General features: G+C 43.8%; 1 protein-coding gene across 7 annotated transcripts in view; it reads right to left on the reverse strand.

The window, feature by feature from the left end:
- The window catches only part of DLC1 (DLC1 Rho GTPase activating protein), a 479,654-nt gene that overhangs the window by 27,826 nt on the left and 429,237 nt on the right, over positions 1–22,591 (reverse strand). Inside the window, exon 1 of one of the 7 annotated variants that reach the window (XM_008526280.2) lies at positions 14,752–15,245. The exons of 5 other annotated variants lie outside the window; for them this stretch is intronic. In XM_008526280.2, the coding sequence (XP_008524502.2) occupies positions 14,752–14,788 (37 nt within the window). In that variant the 5' untranslated portion in view covers positions 14,789–15,245. Of the gene's footprint in view, positions 1–14,574; positions 15,246–22,591 lie in introns of those variants that run through there. One more of the 7 variants, XM_070598491.1, reaches the window with a different exon arrangement.

Raw genomic sequence — 22,591 nt, forward strand, 5'->3', positions numbered from 1 at the left:
AAATGCCCAATAAAGCTTCTACTTCCCCGTGGTTAACATCTTGTAGATAGTATTGATAAACAGAAAGGCCAAGAGCAACTGACACACGTGTTCGAACTCACTCATGCACATATTTACAATCCCGTTAAAACTGACTCACAGAGGAGGTCAGGGCACACTCATTAGTTTCTCTGTTTGCACAAAGAATATTCTTTCCACTCCTCTTCCCACCTTCCTCAGGCCATTAGAGTCCTTAGGTATGCAAGGCTATTCGCTCATTTATAACTGTCTACACATTGCTTAATCTATTCCAGATTCAAATCTTCATTAAGCATCTCTCCTCTGGGCCAGGTGGGAGGTGGAGAGCTCATCTTAGAAGTACACATATCTTACTTTTGTCTAGGAACTGTATGGTTACAAAGCATTTTGTATCTATTATTTCATGAGTCCCTTGGCCTTTAAGGAAAGGTAATAAAGAATATTCAGGGGCCAGCCCGGTGGCACAGTGGTTAAGTTCGCACATTCTGCTGTGGTGGCCCAGGGTTCACCAGTTTGGATCCCGGGTGCAAACATGGCACCGCTTATCAAGCCATGCTGTGGCAGGTATCCCACATATAAAGTAGAGGAAGATGGGCATGGATGTTAGCTCAGGGCCAGCCTTCGTCAGCAAAAAGAGGAGGATTGGCAGCAGACGTTAGCTCAGGGCTAATCTTCCTCAAAAAAAAAAAAAAAAGAAAAAGAATATTCAAATTCATTAAAGTAAGTAGGAATGACACTGAGCCGCCAAAGAGAAAAACAACCACGACCTTCTGATGAGTTAGTTAATACCCAAACTAAACATAATTATGGCAGCAGAGTGGAAATAAGTGGCACAGAAAAATTTACTTCCATGAATCTGTCCAGTGCAGTGATGAAAGTAGCATTATTAAACAGAAGATTCAGGACTGAACTGGGGATGAAGGACAAAGTGACATAAATGTGTAAGAACCTCAAGGTGTGCACTGAATAAAAGAATATAGAGAATTGTACAATGTGAATTATCTGTACGTAAAATTTTTTTCATGTACTTATATCTATACCTTGCCTTAGAAAGGAATTAAGGAAGCTTTAAATAAAATCATAAAAAACATTTTCTAGAAAACTATACTGCAGGAAAAATACATAAAAGCTCAACATTTTATTTTAAAGCATGAGGAAATTACTTTTCTCTATCACCTCCATGGACTCTGCTCAAAGATAGAGATGAAAAGAAAAAAAGCTAAGTATTGGCTTTTAAAAAATATTTTAAATAACTTGCTGCTTCTGACACGTTAGTGGTTATTTCCACTGAACAGAGTGCCAGACGATGAACAATAGAGTGTTAAAAAGTAAATGTGCTTGCTTACTTAACAAGTGGTGAGTAACCAGAAATTCTGTGTCTACCCTTTTTGGACTATATTCAGACATGACACCAGGTCAGCACACACACAAAAGCCTTCCTCATACACAATTCACTCACCAACTTTGCCACCTATTTAGAGCATGTTCCTGATTTTCTTATTAAAATGGCTTCATGCTAAGAGGCACGAAAGATGTAAGGCATTATTTTTCTAAAACCCTTTGCATTTATTTATATAATACTTTACGGATTACAAAGTGTTTTCACATCTATTACTCATTTTAGATTCTGAGTGATTTCAGGAACACATACATACTTACTGCTTCTTGTCACTCTCTTACTCATTTTCCACCACCAAGAAAATGAAATGCCCCCAAATGACCAAAAACTGATCTAAGAGCTGTGTCCAAATTGCTACTCTCTTTAGGGCCACTTGGTTAGAAAAAAATGATGTCAACAGGCCAAAGTTTGCTTCTTCAGCACATAATTTAATTAAAAGCTTGCAATGGCTAAAAAGCAGGACTTCCAAGAACTACAGAGATCCAGGAAATTACCCCTCCTTCTCCCTACCCTAAAATAGATGAGAATTTGTCTGTCTTTTAGATATGAAACCATGGAAAATAGACAAGCGTGTATCTATTGTACATTTAAAAAAGTCCACTCATGAAAACTTAGGCTGTGTCACAATTGAGGACTCCCTATTTCTGTAGAATCAGAATAGAAAATGGTAAAACGTTGCCACTGATTTTTAATAACTGGAATAGCTGCTGACCTCACTCTCACCTATTACCAACAGATGAAGAGAAAACGTTAACAATTCAATGTAAGTACTGATTTTTAAAAAATCACTATTTTCCTTTTATTTAATATGAAATGAACCTATGTCTACATCTAACACCCTTCCTGGTCTCACCCTCTGATCCAGGCCATTACTTTCACTCTGATCTCCTTAGTAAATCTCCAGGTCTTCAATTCTCTCCTCTCTCAGAGAATCCATTCACCAACCCTGGCTCATCAAACTTCCTAAGTTACAGTTTTGATCTTGTCTCTCTGTCACAAGCTTCACCGGAGCTCCACTACGTAGAAAAAGCAAGTTTAAACACCTCCGTGTGGTTTTCAAGGCTCTCCACATGGCATCCAACCTAATTTTTCCTGTACTCCCTCTATATTCCAGCCAAAGTAAACTTGGCATTCATCTCCCCACACATCGCCGTGACTTCCCTGGCCTGAAATGCTCTCCCGTCCTCTCAATGTCAAATTTAACTCACCCTTCAAGGCCTCCCCCAAATGCTGCCTCCTCTATGCAGTCTTCCAGATACCTCCCGACAATTCTCTCAATGGCTAACTTTTATTGAGTGTGTACCAGGTGCAAGGCCCGAAGTCTAAGCACTTAATGCATATGAATTCATTTACTGCTCACATTGATCCTGAAACAGGGATTACTAATATCATCCCCAAGATATATGGATGAGGAAAGAAGCAGAGAAATAACCACTTTTCCTTAAAAATAAGCATTCTTCACATTCAAAAGCCATGTGGGAGAGGGAAACAAGACTCACAGAAATGAGCAAGGCAGGTTCTTCCCTTAAAAGATAAATAACAATGAACAACATTTAAAATATTAAAGAAAACCATCTACATGTTGCATTACTTCATTCATTTTAACTCCTCTCTGCCCGTTTTTGGGGGCCTCTAATCAGCTCTAAGGGTACGACTTCTCCTTCAGTGTGTCTCCGTGGTGGCATGAAAACTATGAGGATGATTTTTTAAAAACGTGCCCCACCAGGCAAAAATGCCATCAGAAACTAAAAATACAACGGAAATATAATGAAACTGTCATACCTGGGTTTTCTCTAAGCAAACAACAGACAAATGCGTTAAGGAGGAAACAGGAAATTTTTACTGGAAACAGCGTTAGTGGTTAGTTGCATTAGATGATGAACGGGGTCCAGAAGCCCCTTTTGTGTATGGCTGGAAACCATTAGGCCGCATTGGCACATTTCCTGGCATGAGGGGCTGACCCCATCTTCCCTTTACCCCTCAACAGTAAGTCAAACAGAAATTCCCCACCCCTGTCAACATTCTGTTGAACTTGCTGATCTTAGCCGGTTGAGCAACAGCAACTGGTGGAAGCAGGATGTGATCACTTCCATCTTCTGTGCCTCTGTCTTTACAGTGGGAACTCTCAGCCTCCTTTAACATGCTACCAAAATCAGGATTCAAGTCAAATGCCGCATGTAATTCCTCTCCTAAATAAAATTCTAAGCAATTGGAGGAATGTAAGAAAATTCAAACACTTTCCAGATTCCTTGGATTCTCCCAAATCTGATAGACTGGTGGGCAAAGGTTCATAGAAAAGTTGATGTTTCACAGCCTGGGAGAAGCATGTGAGCTGTGGGAGGCGGGCGTGCTTTCTGATACAACACCAGATTCATTCCTCTCCCTGGTCACACAAATTCCTTCAAATGGAAGGAAGACTCTGGTTCTGGATTCTCCTGCCTCCGTCAGGGTGGCCAATTTTACAGGACTGTCATGCAGCTGGGCACCTTCAGCCCATCTTTACCTGGTGGGTGGGTTTCACAGGGCGGGCCACTAGAGCCGCAAACTACGGCCTCGAACACTCGGACCAAGGGGAGGAGACCTCAGCAGCTCTCACCCCGCATGCAGGTGGCATCACCTTGGGAAGCTTTAGAAAACCACCACCCACCAACCACCCCCAGGTATTCTGACATTCTCAGTCTAGGGAGGGCCTGGACAGCGTATTTTTTAAAAAGCTCCCTAAGTAAATTTGAGGGTAGCCAGGATCCAGAACTGCTGAGCCAGACAGCATTTGTTCATATTCCGTGTCCCAGACTCTCTCCGCTGGGTTATCCTAACAGCCTCCCGACTCTCTGATAAGCAAACTATGACTTGAATCCCTCTCTCTCTGCAATTAATAAAAATAAATGTTAAACACACACGACTGCCAAAGACTGGTTATCAGGTGTTACCTAGGTAAAACAAATTCCTAGATGGCCTAAGTCAGACAGCAGAATATATATATTGATATTTATTAAACGCTAATATTATCTAATCACAGCAAAGATTTTGACTAGCAACCAGTAGCTTTCCTATCTCAGGTGCCTCAAAAATTCCAGACATCTGCTGTGCATATTCAGAAAGAAAGCAGTTAGGAAGCTTCTGGAAGACAGGTCAATACTAATTCAGTTTCTAAGGCCATTTGGCCTAACAGGAGCTGACCCAAATCCACTTTCAGGTACATTGAGTAGAGTCAAACATTTAAGTGAAGCCAATCGTCCTTCATTTTCCCCTTCCTTCAATATTTATTTATTGAACATCTTCTCAGTGTGCTGCCAGGAAGCCAAATGGAAAGATAATTCACAGTTGAGTCCGTGATGTCAGAGGATCCTCTACTTAGGAATGAGTTGGTTTCCTAAGGCTATTCTAAGGTCCACGTGTTTGTTAAGTCTCAAGTGACCCTGTACAGGGAACGCCAACGAGTCCCCATTTCATAGGCAAAAGCCAGAGTCCTAACAAGGCCCACACGCCCTAGATCCTTACCATGCCCCATCCGTCACCCCATCTCCCTCTGGCTGCCTAGCCCAGCCGTACCGGCCTCATCATCCCACCCCATCCCCCTTCTCCTGCTTTATTTGTTCCTTCTTCTAAAATACTTATTTATTATGCTTATTTTGTTTCTCCCCTCTGGTAAGCTCCAAAAGGGCCAGCTTCCCTGCCTATTTTACTCTCTAATATATCCCAGGCACCTACGACAGGGTAGGACACAGAGTAGTTGCTCAATAAATAAGTAAACCACTGATAGGATGTTTGTTCTAGTGAAGTGGTCTTAATTTCTCTGACCAGAATCCACAATAAGAAATACATTTTACATTGTAACCTGGTACAAGTATGTAGGTGTGCATGAATATGTGTACATATATATGCACACATTGAGGTATACAAACACACAAGTATGTATAATCATATGTAAAACTGCAACAAGTTTCACCAAATAACACTTACAATAAGTGATGCAGTCTTCTATTCTTCTATTCTTTTTTTTTTTTTTGAGGAAGATTAGCCCTGAGCTAACATCCGCTGCCAGTCCTCCTCTTTTTTTGCTGAGGAAGACTGGCCCTGAGCTAACATCCATGCCCAACTTCCTCTACTTTATATGTGGGATGCCTGCCACAGCATGGCTTGCCAAGTGGTGCATAGGTCTGCACCCGGGATCTGAACCGGCAAACCCCAGGCCGCCAAAGCGGAGCGTTTGAACTTAACTGCTGTGCCAGGGGCTGGTCCCCCATCTATTCTATTTTTAAAATGCTATTTGTTACCTACCAAAGCAACCAGTGTGAAAGGCATTATTTTCATGCATAGCTTTTTCTTAAAAAGGAAGAAGTTAACTAAGAACTTCTGTATAGTACAGAAGAGAGTGTGATGTGACATAGGAAAGACGTATATGTATTCAGAAGTGGGACCGGGGAGATGGGGGCGCTGCTTGAGCAACCCTTTTATTTTACGCTTGGCCTTTATTTAAGGGGAGTTATGACCTCATATGTAAGATTGGATGGCGGGAGAGGAGACGCAGAGTAAAGGAGACAGAACAAGCTAAGTAGAGAGCTGGCAGGATTCACTGTAACAGAACAGAGGAAGGGAGGCAGGAAGTGGGAAGGAGGTTATCCCAATGGAGCAGATACGAGCATCTCCTTAGCTTGGTTACCCAATGAGCAACCAGCATGATCTCCTCAGATACAAAATGGCTTTGCATCTGAGTGTCCCAAACTCCTCCTAATAATCCATCACAAAAAGGAGGCGAAGTATTACCTGTAACAGGTCAGAAAAACAGATCCAGGAAAGAATCCTTGGCTTAGTTAAGTAGCCTTAAGAAAACAATCTCTGGATCCGTTTCCTCATCTGTAAATCCTGGGATTGCCACGGGCTTTATAAATTCCCTGAATTTCTGTCTCTGAGATCTCTCTTATGCCCATTTCCCCTTCTCTCTAAGACAACCTGTAGAATAGGTTCCATTTCTATCGTTAATTTTCCAGATTTATCATAATTACATGGAGACATTCTTCTTCCCTCAAAAACTGGATCAATAGTAACTGCTTTGAGTTCCCCAATTTTGTAGATTTACTGAAGTTTATTGCTAAAATATCTAATTTGCTTTATAATGCATTAATTTCTTGATTTGGCCCAAGAAGGCAATGTTCATATTAGAGAGAACACAAAACCCTAAAGGTTTTGGCTTTTGTGTGTCTTCAGCCCTCAAACTAAAATTAAGCTTAATAGGAAGAAAACACTTCGCCTCAGAAAATTCTGAGTTTTACTTTGCTTATTGATCTTTTATGTTTGTGGTTCAGTTATGGCAGCATCCTGACTTCTGCAGAATCAGTGAACTGGATGCTGAAATGAATCTTGGGAGCTTTTCATCTTTTCTCGTGACAAACGAGAGAGCTGGTTCAGAGTTTAGGTACTTTGCTTAAGGTTCCAGCGTTACCCGGCTCTCACTCCCAGGTTAAAGCACTTTGTACATATTTCAGTAGTGCCTACAAAGATTACCCTCACCTTTATTTTTATTTTTTATTTATTCATTTTTTTGGTGAGGAAGATTAGCCCTGAGCAACACCTGTTACCAATCCTCTTCTTTTTCTGCTTGAAGAAGATTGTCCCTGAGCTAACATCTGTGCCAATCTTCCTCTATTTCGTACGTGGGACACCACCACAGCGTGGTTGATGTGTGGCGTAGGTCTGTGCCCGGGATCTGAACCCTCGAACCCAGACTGCCAAAGCCGAGCATGCCAAACTTAACCACCACACCACCGGGCTGGCCCCCACCCTCACTTTTAATTCATCTGACTGTTTTTCAGTATGAGTAAGAACTGGAAGTTTTGGGAGTGTTCTGTCTAAGGTTTTTTTTTCCTCCTGCTTGAGGTTTAAAGGCCACTACGTTGCTTTCTAGTAAAGCACATTCCTAGAAATAATATAAAGGGGGAGAAAAAAAGGACCCATTTCCCCAATGAGGTGATGACAGCTTAATAAATGGTTTTGCCTTGAAAAAGAAGGAAAGTCTGGGAGACACACCCAGCCAGCCTATACCTGGGATTACGCCCTTGAAGTGACACTCCAGCGGTGCAGAAATGAAATCAACTGAAATCCCCTTTGGGGATCATTGAGTTCAAGTGTTTGCAAAATACGGTTTTTCACACAAACCAGGAAAAGGCAAGTCCCTCACATCAAAAAATATGTGCCCTTCCCTTGCAAAGGCAAACAGCTCTGTAATGATCTGATCCCACGCATGACGTGGTTCTATCAGGCACTCCAGACGTGAGCTGATTCAGTTATTTCCAGGAACAGAAATTATCTCCCAACTCATCAAAAAATGGCACTTAGTACCCAGCACAAACAAGTCAAACTCCAGGAAAAGAAACTAGTACGGAAATGGATACGGCATCATCATATCTTTTGATTTCATTTCAATCGGAGGTAGGATAAAAAAACCTTTGGTTTACCAACACACACACACATTTCTAGTATTCTATATCAAATATTGCTGCATTTCAAACCATGCACTGCTGAGAAAAATGATTTGAAATAGAACTTAAAATACTGAGCCCTTCAAAGATGATAATTGCATAGATTAAGAAAACAATTTCAAGAAAGGAAATCATCCAAATAACACACTTTTAAGGGCCCTTATTTTTCTGAGCCTCATTTTTTTTCCCTTTTTTGTTTGAGGAAGATTAGCCCTGAGCTAATGTCTGCCACCAAACCTCCTCTTTTTTTTTTGCTGAGGAAGACTGGCCATGAGCTAACATCTGTGACCATCTTCCTTTACTTTATATGTGGCACGCCTGCCACAGCATGGCTTGACAAGCAGTGTGTAGGTTCGCACCCAGGATGTGGGCCGGCAAAACCAGGCCCCCCAAGTGGAATCCGTGAACTTAACTGTTGCGCCCCTGGACTGGCCCCTCTGAGCCTCATTTTTTCATAAAGTGAAGCAGATGGTTTAAGATTATAAAACCCATTTCCCATTAAATTTATTATTCAAGGCAAAAATACCTGGTTACAAACCTAACGTAACACTCACTACCATCTCCATCCTTAAAAGCTGGCAGGCACATCAATTCTTTCTTTTACATGTGTTGGCAAAGCTCATTCTATGTCTGTCTTTGGCTTCTGCCCTAAGTTCTGCAGTGCTATAGCTCAGGAAACATAAAACACTGTGCAAAGCATACTGCTACAAAAAACCTTAAATTAGAAACAAAGGGAATAGTGAGGGATTCTAGAGAAACTGTTGGCCCATATTTTACTCCATTCTGACTCAAATGAAACATCAAGTCGCCTTATCGAAGACCAATGAGAATAAAAACAATGCAGACACTGGTTAGTAGAAGCTGCCTCTAGCCATTCCTATGTCTAACCTCAAGAAGGAAACATGATTCAATTGGATTTTCTCAGTTTGGGGTCCAAAAATAGAAAAAATAAAGATTACTATCTTCCAGAGGAGTTAAAAAATTATTTTCATCAAAATTGCTTGTGACACCCGGCCCCCCCAAACACACACAAGCTAATTGTCCAAATCTGATTCAGGTACATCGATTTAGTTTAGGAACATGTCTGGCTTTATAACTGATCCATTTTTCCTACAAACACATGGAGATCCTCATTTTATTGCCATCCCCATTTAGTTCACACATGTGGGCGGGAAGGGTCTGAAGCTCCACTCAACGCACACGTGACCTTGGACTAACCACTGAACTTCCAGGCACCTCAGCTGCCCCTCTGTGGGAAGAGGCACTGTTTTTCCAGGCTGCTTTGCAAAGTTCTGGAACTTCCCATGCAATGACTTTTACAAACGCACAAACACGATACAAGATCCCTTTTTTTGTGCTATACCTTTTGTAAAAGGAAGTTGTGCAGAGATTGTCCCTTATGGGTTTATGGTTTCTGCAGGCTGGGGGGGGGGGTGGTGGTTAAGATGATTTCAGAACTTTGGCATCTTCTATCGACTTTGTCACCCAAGTGTGACAAACGGCACGGCAGGGCTGTAGTGCTGCCCTAGGCATAGGCCACAGGCCACTTCACCTCCAAAATCCCTTCCTCTATGGCTTCCTACGTGCTGCAGCCTGGGAAATGCTACAGCCTCAGGGTGTGGAAAACTTTTGTCCCCCAGACATCCTCTCGAGACTCCTGCAAGAAGGAAGGCGCCTTTCTGACAAGTTGCAGGAAGCAGCCTCCGGTCCCCTCGGCAGGACACTCCAAGGTGGGGCAGGGAAGAGAACAAAATGTGGATGGGAGGTGTCAAAGGCACCTGAGGACTCCGGCTTCACTGACCTCAGCCTTCGGTCAGCTTTTGAATTTTCTCCTGGGGACAGGAGGGGGTAAGACATGAAAAGGCACCAAGTGGAGGTATGTGTGAATGGAAAACGAGCGTACTTTCCACTAGGAAACTCAGTCTAGCAGCGGAGTAAAGAACAAGGCTAAAGGATTAAGAGAACTTGATTCCCACGGTGCTTTGGCTGGACTTTCCAAAGGTGTAACATTTTACTTTTTGGCGCCCAAGAACATTATTTCCTGACAGGCAGGCATTTTCAAGAGGCCATTCAAATGCTCGCAGTGACATCTGGGAGTAAATTTTCCCCTAGAAATATTATTTTAAAACACTTTCACTGAAGAAAGTATTATTCAGTGGTCAATAGAGGCTAGAAAATGGTATCCTGGACCCCTTCTCTAAAAAAATGACAGAGGCTCAAGTCTCCATTCAGCAGGTCCCAGAGAAGGGATGCAGAAAACACTCATTGATCTGTCGTGGAGCCTAACGTTATAGCCCCCTACTTAGGAGCACAAGCCCCCGAGGAACCCGCAAAGTAACTGCAAAACCAGAGATGGCCCCTAATTTCTGTTGCCTAAATCGAGTCAACTCCTGCCAAATAGAGCTCCATAAGTTGGACTCTACAGCCCCGGACCCCTGGTTGAAATTCTGGCTCTGCCACGTCCAGTGCTCTTAGGTAAGGCATTCAAATGCCCCCAGCCTCAGATCCCTCATCTGTAGAATGGGAAGAAGTGTATCTATTTTGGGGCATTGCCATGAAGATTAAATGTGAGAAGGAAAAGCAAACTGTGATCAATTTTAGCTTCTATAATATTATGACTCTCCCGTTGCTTGTGAGAGATGTTAAAAATATACAGGGTAAATATGCAGGGCTTTCTTCCTGTCCACCATTAATTAAGATGGAAAGGAGGGAAGAGCTGGTGAAAAAAATGTGAAGACAGAGCAGACCTAATTAAAGAACCCCCAGCAGGACCACTCCTTGCTCCTTATCACTGATCATGATAATCCTTAACAATAACACAGGGGCTCACAAGGAAAAGTGCAGGCAGACAGGAAGAGCCCTTCTCAGCTGGGAATCTTCCCCCTTTTACATTAATTAGATTTCTGACTAATTGGAAGTTGAAAGCAAACACCACTGACTGCACACATACCAGCCACTCATTCCTACAAAACTTATTTTAGCCCCACAGCACTGTCCTTCTTGAAAGACGGATTTACCCTCAAGTCTCCGAATTCTTCCATCAGCAATGGATGGCCACAGAATCAGATATAAAGACAATCATGAAAGTCTGCTCCAGAAAAGTCTTTTCCTCCTCATTTCACAGCCATGGAAAGAGGAACCTGGGGCTGCGCTTTTTATGACCGTGTTTGGAAATTTACACTTTACGGTTGGGCATTAGTTGACCTTGACCACCACAGCCGGGAAAATTTTTTATGTCGTGAATGCTGTAACCCCACAACTCAAAAGTCAGTATCTAAGGGGTACATCCTGCTAAAATGAGCACTCTGAGAAACTCAGAGGAAAGACTAAGTTTAGAAATTAAATTCCCTCTTCCCCACCGGATCCCAACTCATACAACTCTAATCAGTGGACTCTGCAAACATTAAAAACGAAAACCCCCTTTCTCTCCCAGGTCTGCTTTATAATTTCAAGAACCGGCTTGACATGACGTGAGCCTCGATGCCAGTTACACCGTGAGGCCAGGTTTTGCTGTAATGTTCTAAAGCACGGAGAATTCAGTCTTGAGTAATTTGGCAATATCCAGAGAGGAAGGGGAAACATCTGAAGTTAGTTTTATTTTTGCAAGTCTTCTGGCTGCACAGGGTGAATGCTAGGGTGGGTCAAGTATTGTCTAGAGCCCTTCAGGGTCTTTCTTTTTTTTTTTTTTTCACCGCCTCATTTCCGTCTTCCTGTTGCTAGGAAGGAGAGCTAAGCATGAGAAACTCGTGTTTACAATACTGGACCATCCTGTCCAGCACCAGCCTCTCTTCAAAGAGTACAACTTACTTCACCCACTGTACTTGGGACGCCTCCATTCTTCTGGACTAAAATCACCCTCCCCGGAATATTTTCAAATTGCATATTTACTCGCCTAAGTCATAAAAATACCACTCTCATTTGAACATTGCATCATGGCTTAAAATCTCCATGGAGACACCAAGGGAAACCCAAGTACTTATTTTTGTATTTGAAGCCACCTCCTGGAACCCCAGCAAACTTCTGACTGGAAGACACCCCCATATCCCCTTTAAGCCCTACACTGGTTCTGCAAACAAGAATTTAAGGACTATGCACATTTTTTCTCACTTCATAGTAATAACTTTAATCATAACATGTCTATTAATCTGGTATATTATCCAGCAGCACCCAAACAACCCTTTTTCATGTTAAAATGCCCTTAAACTTTGCTCCATCTTTGCTCTTTGAATTACAGCATAAAACAACAACAAAATAATAAACAAACAAAAAAAGGCATTAGCTCAAAGGGCATCAGCCTCTGACCTTCCCTCCAGAACTATAGGAAAATCCTTAATTAGTCCAGTCTATTAAAACTCCACTGCCTTCAATTAGCCAGTTAATTGCTTAGCTGATCAACCTTTTCACTCTTTAAGGAGTAAAGTGGTGTTGCTCATAAGATGTACAACTTGAAAGTTAAGACACATGGAAGTCACTAAAACCACTTTTCTCCTCCACTCTAGGGAAAGACTTGAGTTGGAAGCTCCTTATTCTGATGCTGTGGAGTGGGGAAACCAAGTCAGGGCCCCTTCAGGAACTTCCAGCCACAAGTACAAGGTATCACTCAGGTTGAATTAAAATAAAATCTGTTTTTGTCAAAAGCAAACTTTCAAAAACAGCTGGGAGAGAAAGTCAGTCTGCTCTGCTTCATTTTAAACTCTGAACAGTAGTGCTAATGAAAAAAATATGCACCCAGGATTGGGCCACACCGTAAATCAGGCATGCCACAATAAAAGTTAATATGCACAATCGCCAACATTTTCTCAGAAAACGTCTCGAAATAACTTCTGAACGCCCATCTGCTAACTATTTGACACTCATTCCCCGGGACTTTAGTTCTTCTTTAGGGGGGCTGTTGACTTACAGGGCACCCCTCCAACCATCTGCTGTAGTCTGCAAGCCAAGATGGCACTGGGTGCCTCCATTAATTCCACACTTATGGTCTGCAAATTATCTCTGCAGAGGACCAGTCTGCAGTCCAGATGGATGCTGAATTAGCCGACCTCTTGGAGCTGCTGATAGATTTACATTCAGAGTTCTGCGGGGCTATTCTTTTCCCTCAACCCTTCAGCAAATAGAGTTTTGAAAAAAATGTAATTTGAGACTCAGTATTCTGCCTTCTCCAGAGCTGTGATTTTTTTCTCTCCAAATGCATCATACATGCCACCCTCAAGAATCTTTCTGTAACGGCTGGCTATGCCTACCTAGACTGCATTTCTCAGCTCACCAACAGTGGCTGAAGCAGCCTCTGAATCCTGAGAATGAACCTATTTGCCAACCATGTTGGGTGTAAAAAGACTTAAGGCCAGCGTCAGGCATGGTCTTCCTCTCCACAGTGGAGAGTAGTGACTATACGCAAGGGTTTCTTTCTACAGTAATTAGCATAAATCGCGTATTTGTTGAACATCAGTACGAGACACTGTGCTAAGCACTTGTATTAGCTTCTTTGATCCTCACAACCTCCCCGCACGGTAAATAGTTATTTCCTCCACGCTGCAGACGAAGAAGGTACAGACAGGTCATGTCACTTCCCAGATCTGCCCAGCTAGCAGGCTGCAGACCCAGGCTGCAGACCAAGGACGCCGACCCCGCCAGCCTCACCCCGACTCTGCTCGAAATAGGGGCTGCACGCTGGAAAGACACGCGGAGCCTCGGTGAATTACACGTGGCAGGGTGGGCTTGCTGCGGCCAGGGGTGTAACTCCTTCCGAAGGATCAAAGGCTTGGCCTGTGACGTTGGAGGTGGGGACAGGGGCACAGAAGTGGGGCAGGGTTCCAAAAGGCCGTCCCCTCGCTATGAAAAAAGTCGAGTCGGGAGCGTGCTCCCTTCCTTTCGCGGGCCCAGGGACTCGCTCCGCGCGGGCGCCACCTCTCGAGCCAAGGGCGTGGGCATCTCCATGGGGCACTTTAGGAAACCCGATTCAAAGCCCCAGCACGTGAAGAAACACAGGAGCCCTTCTAGCAGGCAGCCCTAGCATGCAAGCCACGGGTTTGCTTCAATACTCTCCAGGGGCCGGCAGCCACCAAACCCAGACTTTCCTGGCTAGGTCTGAGTTATTTTCCAGTGTTTAAAATACTTGAACAAAAACGGTTTGAAATTAAAGCAATTTTTTGATGAATCTAACTTCAGCAGTTTGAGAGCGTAGTGCCACTACGATCTCAATGTCCCTAAATAATAAACTCTCAGGGAATCAAAGCTCCTTTTGGACTTATATCGGAGAAGGACAGCAAGTACCGAGCCCGGAACGGTCTCCGAAGAAAAGATACGTAAAAAGGTGGTCGCGCCGCGCCCCTCTGAGCCAGAGGCCACCGCCTGGGGTTTAGAATAAGAATAGCAGGGCCGCCGGCCCAGCTGGGCTGGAAGCCTCCTGGACGTGTGCCCCCAACCCGCCCTTAGGCCCCCCGCCCGGCCCTGCACCCCCTGCCAGGCCCTGCGCCCCGCGCCTGGCCCTGCGCCCCCCAGCCCGATCGGGAAATTAACGTGAGCTTCACTTCATCAGTCGCGGTCGGCCCCCCTGAGCCCTACCCGGAGCCCACGGGGCGCGCCAGCTCGCGGCCCCCAGGCAAGAACTAGCCAGGAGTCATTACCCGAGATTAAGACCTCCCTCCCCAAATTAGGACCCTTGTTTTCCCCACACTCCACCTCCTCCACTCCAAGAAACTCGGGCGACTCGGTCCCGAGCCTCCTTGGAAAGCGTTTCAAAAGCACAGAACGTCAGGCATCGACTTGACAAGGCGGGGTGACATTTCCTCCACGGCGAGTCCCCTCCGCAGCTGGCTCCCGCGGCCGGCCCGACGGCAAGGCACAAGTCTAGCTTACGTGTTAGGATCATGGTGTCCGGCTTCTCTCTGCACATCAAATGCGGCGGGGGGCGGCAGGTGCGCAGTGGGGAAGTCGAGGCAGCCCGAGGCAGCTCGGCTCCTGCGCCTAGACACGCGGCGGCACCTGAGACGCGCGCTCCGGCGGTCCTCAGCGCATCCTGGCTCGCCGCTCCGTGCCCCTCGCCACGGCCCCAGAAAGAACACAGGGTTTTCCAGAGGTAGAAAAGGGAGAGCGCTCAGGGAGAGAGGCGAGAAGCCCGGGAGCAGCTGCTCCTGCTGCGGGGACATTCGGCCATGGCCAGGATAGGAGCGACGCGCCCTCGCACGGGCGGCTGCAGCGCACTGCCTCCCGCGTCCCCTGTCGGTCGCGCCCTCCCGCAGCGCCCGCCCCTAAGGGGAGGGACGAGCCCGGGCAGCATTGCCTCCCCGCCTCTGCCTTGGGTCGCCGGCCTCAGCCTCCCGCCGTCCTCAGCCCCGCCCGCTCTCCCGGCCCCGCCCCGCCCCTCGCCCTGGCCCCGCCCCTCGCCTCCGCCCCGCGGCTAGACGCGCCCACCGCAGCCTCAGGCCGTCCTCTGGCCCCGCCCCCAGCCCCGCCCCAGCCTCCTCCGCCCGGGGCTGGAATGTTTCGCTCTGGCCTCCACGTCTGCAGCGGGAAGCGCCTAAAAGTCTCCAACCTTCGGCCTCGGGGGCATAAGGCAAAGGCTGTGCCCACGAGGTGTCTACTTGCCCGGGAGGTCTCGGCTAGACGCTGGGACACCGTGCACTTTCCCTCTTGTTCTTGGTAGCTTTACGCGCTATTTTTTCACCTCTGAGATTCTGCCTCTCATCCTGGTGGGAACCTCATAAATTCGCGGGAGGAGAGGGGAAGAGAGGAGGTGAGGATGAACAGTTTTTCCTGATATGTAAAATGGGAAGAAGAGTACCCGTCCTTTGGACATTCATTATTCATTGCTAAAGCCCGCAGGGTGGCAGAACGAATGTCGGTAATTAACACTGCTGGAGAGAGACACTGAGTTTTTACTCAGCACGTGTTGAATCTACTGTTTGCATACTCACAGCCAGTCTTTTTCTCACCGTGGCCCTTGGGCCACAAACTAATAACAGCTCCTGAACTGTGATGGGCCCGCTCCAGACTGCAGAGTTAGACTCTCTGATGGCGAGAATCTGCATTTTTACAAGCCCTCAAGTGATTCTGATGCACTGAAATTTGATGACCCCTGATATAATAGGAAACTTCATTTTTAAAGATCACAATTGAATACACCCTCAGTAAGATTTTAAACATCCCGACCGACCGGGTTCCATGAAAGTTTGCTTTGGGGCTAATCGATGCTTTCTCTCTGTTAGCTCTGGGCAAAAAAAACTACTAACCTAAACCCATTCATTCAACAAATATAAGGATAGCATTTACTGTGGGCCAAACACTGTTGTAGTCTCCGGAGATGGAGTAGCGAGCAGAAAGACAAAACATCTCTTCCCTCCTGGAGTTTCCCTCCTAGTGGGAAGGACGCACAATAAACGAAATAAATAAGTGAAATATATATAGTGTCTTAGATGGAGATATATAAAGCAGGGGAGTGAAGAGGAGAGCTGGAGGCAGAGTCTGTTTTTAAATAGGGTTAAATGCAAATGGGAGAATTTAGTCTCTCTTAATTATGGTTTAAGATGCATGGATTTCATAGCCATGTCCTTTTTTGTTTTTTTGCTGAGACAGATTTGCCCTAAGCTAACATCCATGCCAGTCTTCCTCTCTTTTTTAGTATGTGGGCTGCCAGCACAGCATGGCTGCTAACAGAGCTGTGTAGGTCTGAGCCCAGGAACCAAAGCGGGCCACCCAAGGGGAGCGTGAAGTACTTAAGCGCTTAGACCACCCGTGCTGGCCCATAGCCATGTCTTAACTTACAGACACAAGACTCTTTTTCATCCTAGTTTTTCAAAAACAAAATAAAAATGCTAACTCCACCGCTGACTCCCTAACTTACCCAACCAGAATTCAGCTCTGCAGAGTGGCATCTCAGGAGGGCATGGGACTCCTCTATTTAGATATTCCAGGGCTTTTCCCTACTTCTAAGTGCCTGGGACACAAAGGTGAGCAAGGACAGGTCTGCCTCTGCCTGCTCAGAGTTTACAGTCTGGTGGGGCAGCATCAAGGGGCTTATGAAGAAGAGGTCCTGGGAGGGCCAGGAAGTGGGGACCTGACCTGGCCTGAGATGACAAGAAGAGGGAGCTGCCCTCTGAAGTCTGGATGCTCCGGGGACTGTCACAACACCTGCAATTGTCAGCAAAGGGGAGTGTGCTTCAAGGGGAGGCTGGAAAAGTAAGGGCAAGAACTTTCCATTCCCTGTTTGACTGTGTTAAGGACCGTTTCACCCTAAACATGATAAACAGTGGGAAGCCTTTTTACTGGATGAAGGCATCCCATGATCAGATTTGCAGTTTGAAAAGACCACCGAGGCTGCAGTGTGTCCTTCAAACTTAGAAAATAGCAATACACCTCCGAAACATACTAATTTCCTTTATTTATTCAAAATCCAGACCTTAAAAATATAGGGGCCAGCTCAGTGGTGTAGTGGTGAAGTTTGTACATTCTGCTTCAGCGGCCTAGGATTTGCCAGTTCCAATCCTGGGCATGGACCCAGCGCTGCTCATCAAACCATCCTGAGGTGGCAACCCACATAGAAGAACTAGAAGGACTTACAACTAGGATATACAACTATGTACTGGGACTTTGGGGAGGGGGAAAAAAAAAAAAGAGGAAGATTGGCAACAGATGTTAGCCCAGGGCCAATCTTCCTCACCAAAAAAAAAAAAAAAAAAAGAGATGTTCTAGGCATCTCCTCCAAAGCATATCAATTCTTAGATGAGTTCTTAATGTTTACTAGTAACCAGATGAAGTTATACTTTAATTTAATTAGGTTTCTAGGAGTCTGTGCAATCCCAATATACCTACCCCACTAAGTAAGCATCTTTCCAGAATAAAACATGCTAATTTTTTTGTCTCCTCTTGTTTAAGCCCCATTCCTTTCTCTTTGATTGTTGATGTTATCTTCTCTAATTTCATTACATCTCTCAGGAGGTTTGTGTTCTGTGGCTTGTTCATCATCTAATAATATTAATACCCCCAAAAACATTTCCCTTGGTGATGTGTCGGTTTGCATTTGGCCTTCCCTGAATCTCATCATCTTCCATTCTTTGATTTATTGACACAGCCTGTGTCTTGGGCCCAAGCTCAATTTTCATAGTTTTAATTCTTACTCCTGTTAGAAATGGACACGCTACATTTTGAAGGCTGCCGCACTTGCAGAATCGTGGTTGAAAGGAAGACTTTTGGAGCAGGCCACTTCCTAGCTGTATGTTGAACACACGATTTACCTTGTCAAACTTCAGTTTCTTCGGCTTCAAAAAAGGAGGCTGAAATAGTGCACACCTCCTGGGGTTTGTAGTGAGGTTTGAATAAGATAATGCACGTAAGCTTAGCACATAAGCCCTCAATAATTTTCGGCGTTATGATTGTAAATTACTAAGTAGGCACATCAAACAAAAATATGCGATTCATATTTAAATAATTACCCAGAAGACAAAAACAAAACAAGACCTTGACTTTAACCTCTGTGGATCCGAGGAGCCTTGACAAACTGAGAGAAGGAAAGAGTGGAAAAGTCATTGAGTGTCACTGAGCAGGGGTGCTTTACCAGATGAAAGAGGGTCCCCAGGACAGCTCAGGGTCCTTTCTTTCTCGTAACCTTCAACGCATCCCCCGAGGTTTCATTGGTCTGTCATGGGCAGCTGACACTACACTGGGCTCGTTAGCTGATCTGCATGAAGTGAGATTTGGGTATTGAAACATTGGACTCCAAGAGGCAGGGATTAATGTAGCCCGTTTCCCATCAGCTGTCTTAGGTCCTCTGAAACCCCATCAATACATTAGAATAAAAAACTGTCACAAATTACACCTGTTTTTTTTGCTACTGTTGTTAATTATTGGTTCTCAATGGTATATTAAAAAAAAAGAGATTTGACACAAGGACCTGTGATGTTTACTTCCTACCATGCTCTTCTCAGTTTGAGCGTCTGCTACACGGAAGTTCTTGACAGGGCTATCCACACCCTGTCGATTTGGATGTTTGCACATTCCACTGTAGTCTTACCAAGGAAAGAAAAACCACTTGGCTAACTCCTAAACAGCATGACAAGACTTAGTCACTAACAAGGCAACTCTCTGGTTGCTACATTTGAATGACTGATATTAGATATTATTGATATCATCCAAGGACATTCTTCTGCATTTTTGTACTGTGTTAAAAAAAAAAAAAAGAAGCAGAAGCTAAGTGTCTACAGGCACTCAAACATGTAATGCTGGTGAGTAAGGCAAGCCATGGCGGGATGGAGAGAACTGGGGAGCCCAGGACCCTTCCAGAGGGCAGCGCCAGCCAGGCTCCCTGGATTGTTGTCATGTGTTAACACGGCAACCCCATCGTTCTGGGTTTAAAGTTTTTCAGGGGCCCCTAGACTTCTATATTTTTATATCAAATCTCCCAATTTTTAGATGCTAGCGACTAATTAAAAAAAAACTTAAACCCATTCCAAGTAATTTCAACTTCTGGCTTCGTTTAGCCCTGGGGCAACTAGCGTAAACCTCTCTTCTAGTGATATGAGCCAAGCAATTTCTTTGGAAATTTATTTCTCTCCCACAGGAACCAAAGCCTCCTGTCCTTGGAAAATGTCGCAATAAAATTTGTGTTCAATGGAGCATTGTGAAATTAGTGTGGCAAATAATTTTCATTTGAAATGCTCAAAGGAAATAGGACAAATGATAGACGGATTTGAAAATCATTTTTAAACAGTCTATTCAATTGAGAGAAATAATTCAATTTGAATGTAATGGTTGTCCTTAAAACATTCATTTCTGTTTAAACTTCAGTGACCCACATCTGGCTTCTTCCCCCACCATCTACCCCGGGCTTCAGCCTTTTCAGTGTTTAAAATCCAAATTCTGGGGTTATAAGATGGAGAAAGAGGACAAAAAGACAGGGCTTAGGCCTCATAAATAAATAAATTCACCTCCTTTTAATTTTACCTCCAGGAGCTCTCTTGTTCAGCCAGACTGTTTTGACCACATCTTTTGAACAATTTAAGTTTAAAATATGCAGGACGTCAACTTTGTCTATCAGTGATATTTTTAGTTAAGGGGGGAACCCTTTGTTCCTGTGTAAATGTGATATAAATTCACTTTTTGGATAATCATTTAAGCCCCAAATATGAACCCGCCTGGCATAGTACTTTTTAAAAAAAGTTTTTTTTTTTTTTGATGAAAATCAGCCCTGAGCTAACATCTGCTGCCAATCATCCTCTTTTTGCTGAGGAAGACTGGCCCTGAGCTAACATCCGTGCCCATCTTCCTCTACTTTATATGTGGGACGCCTGCCACACCATGGCTTGACAAGCGGTGCCGAGGTCCGCACCCGGGATCTGAACTGGCGAACCCTGGGCTGCCGAAGCAGAACGTGCGAACTTAACTGCTGCGCCACCGGGCCAGCCCCAGACACAGTACTTTTATCATTCAACAAAGATTTACTAAACCCTAGAGAAGGCAGTGTGCTGGTGAAACAAAAATAAACATGAATACATAAGTCCTGGGGATGTGATGTACAGAGTGGAGACTATAGTTTTTTTGTTTTTTGTTAAAGATTGGCACCTGAGCTAACATCTGTTGCCAACCTTCTTTTTTTTTCTTTTTCTTCTTCTTCTTCTCCCCAAAGGCCCCAGTAAACAGCTGTATATTCTAGCTGTGAGTTCCTCTGGCTGTGCTATGTGGGACGCCGCCTCAGCATGGTTTGATGAGTGATACCCACCCACACCCAGGATCCGAATGAGTGAAACCCTGGGCCGCCAAAGCAGAGCATGTGAACTTAACCACTCGGCCACGGGGCCGGCCCTGTGATTATAGTTAATAATACTGTACTCTATATTTGAAACTTGCTGAGGGAGTGGATCTTAAAAGTTCTCACCACAGAAAAAACAAGGGTAACTATGTGTGATGATAGATATTAACTAGACTTACCATGGTGATCATTTTGTACTATACACATATATTGAATCATGACATTTTATACCTGAAACCAACATAGTTATATGTCAATTATATCTCAATAAAAAAATACTTTAGAAAATGACAAAAAAAAGAAGAAATGAATATGGAGAAAGGGCTTGGAGGAGAAAGCTCTTTTGATGGAAGAGAGACAGTTCTGGAATAGTCTTGTGGAGGGTTTGAACATAATGAATTCTCAGTCCTGATTTGATAAATCAATGGGCATGCTTTCCTGAGATAATATTTCAGTAGAATCTCCTTTTAAAGGCTATTTCATTTAACAGCTTGGGTAGTTATTAGCTCAAGGCCTCGCTGCTCAAAATGGCAGAGAAGAGACCCCAGGAGTGCTGGCCCCCAGCCAGTGTTCCTGCCACACCCAACTTCCACTTGATCTTCACCAATGGCTGCTCTCATGCTTTCCTGGGACCTCTGATGGCACAAAAATCAAGCCCGTGAAAAGTAAAACTTGGGATCATTTTTGACTGAAAGAAACTGGGCTACTTTCTGATTGAATTAGCCAATTTTAATGGCATGCTCTGATTCTTGTCTATTCTGACATATCTTCAATTTAATAGCTATTTTTTGAGCTTGTAGCAAATAATTCATTGAAAGCTGAGGATGGACAACATTATTTTATAAGTACTACTAATATTTAATTATTTGCTTTCTTCTTTGAATTTTATGATTATAAAATATTCATTATTAAACAGTTTAGGAAATATAGAAAAGTATAAAGGAAAATTTAAACATTCTCATAACCGCACTACCATTGGCAATTATAGATATATTACATTTTCATGTCTATCCTTCTAGCTTTTTATGTAAAGATATTTTGTTGTACAAAATTGGGATCATAGTGTATATTGTTTTGCAACATTTGATTTCACTTAATATATCTGAAGCATATGACTTATTACAGCTGCTCCATATTCCCTCTTATGGCTATACCATGAATCAGTTAACCAACATTGAGCTTTTATTTTCTCACTATTTTTTCTTTTCTGAAACATCTTGTATATTTTAAACAGTAAGAATTATAATTTCCTTAGGCAAATTCACTTACTTTGAATTAAGAGGTCAAAGGGTATTGGTACATTTGATATATATTTCTGCCATCCAGAAAGTTTGTACTTCTTTTCAGCAGTGTTTGAACGTACCTATTTCTCTTCACATTAAGTATTGCCAGCATTATAATTTCTATTCTATTGCTAATTTAATTAGCAAAATAAATGATCTCATTATTGTTTGTCTACATTTGTTTGAATACCAAACTGGCTGATTTTTTTTATTATAGTAAAATATACATAACATAAAGTTTTCTATTTTAACTATTATTTTATTTTATTTTTTTCCTGCTTTTTTTTTTTCTCCCCAAATCCCCCTAGGACATAGTTGTATATTTTAGTTGTGGGTCCTTCTAGTTGTGGCATGTGGGACGCCACTTCAACATGGCCTAATGAGCGGTGCCATGTCCGCACCCAGGATCCGAACCCTGGGCCGCTGCAGGGAAGCGCACGAACTTAACCACTTAGCCACCTGGTCAGCCCCAATTTTTTCAACTATTTTTAAAGATACAGTTCAGTGGCGTAAATTACATTTACATGTAATTTACATTTACATGCTGTGCAACTGTCACCATCCATCTCCAGAACTTTTCTTCTTCCCCAACTGAAGCTCTGTATCTGTTTAACAATAATTCCCCATTCTCCTCCCTACCCAGCCCCTTGTAGCAACTGTTCTATTTGCTGTC

This window comes from Equus przewalskii, chromosome 28 (assembly GCF_037783145.1).
Source record: "Equus przewalskii isolate Varuska chromosome 28, EquPr2, whole genome shotgun sequence".
Lineage (NCBI taxonomy): Eukaryota > Metazoa > Chordata > Mammalia > Perissodactyla > Equidae > Equus > Equus przewalskii.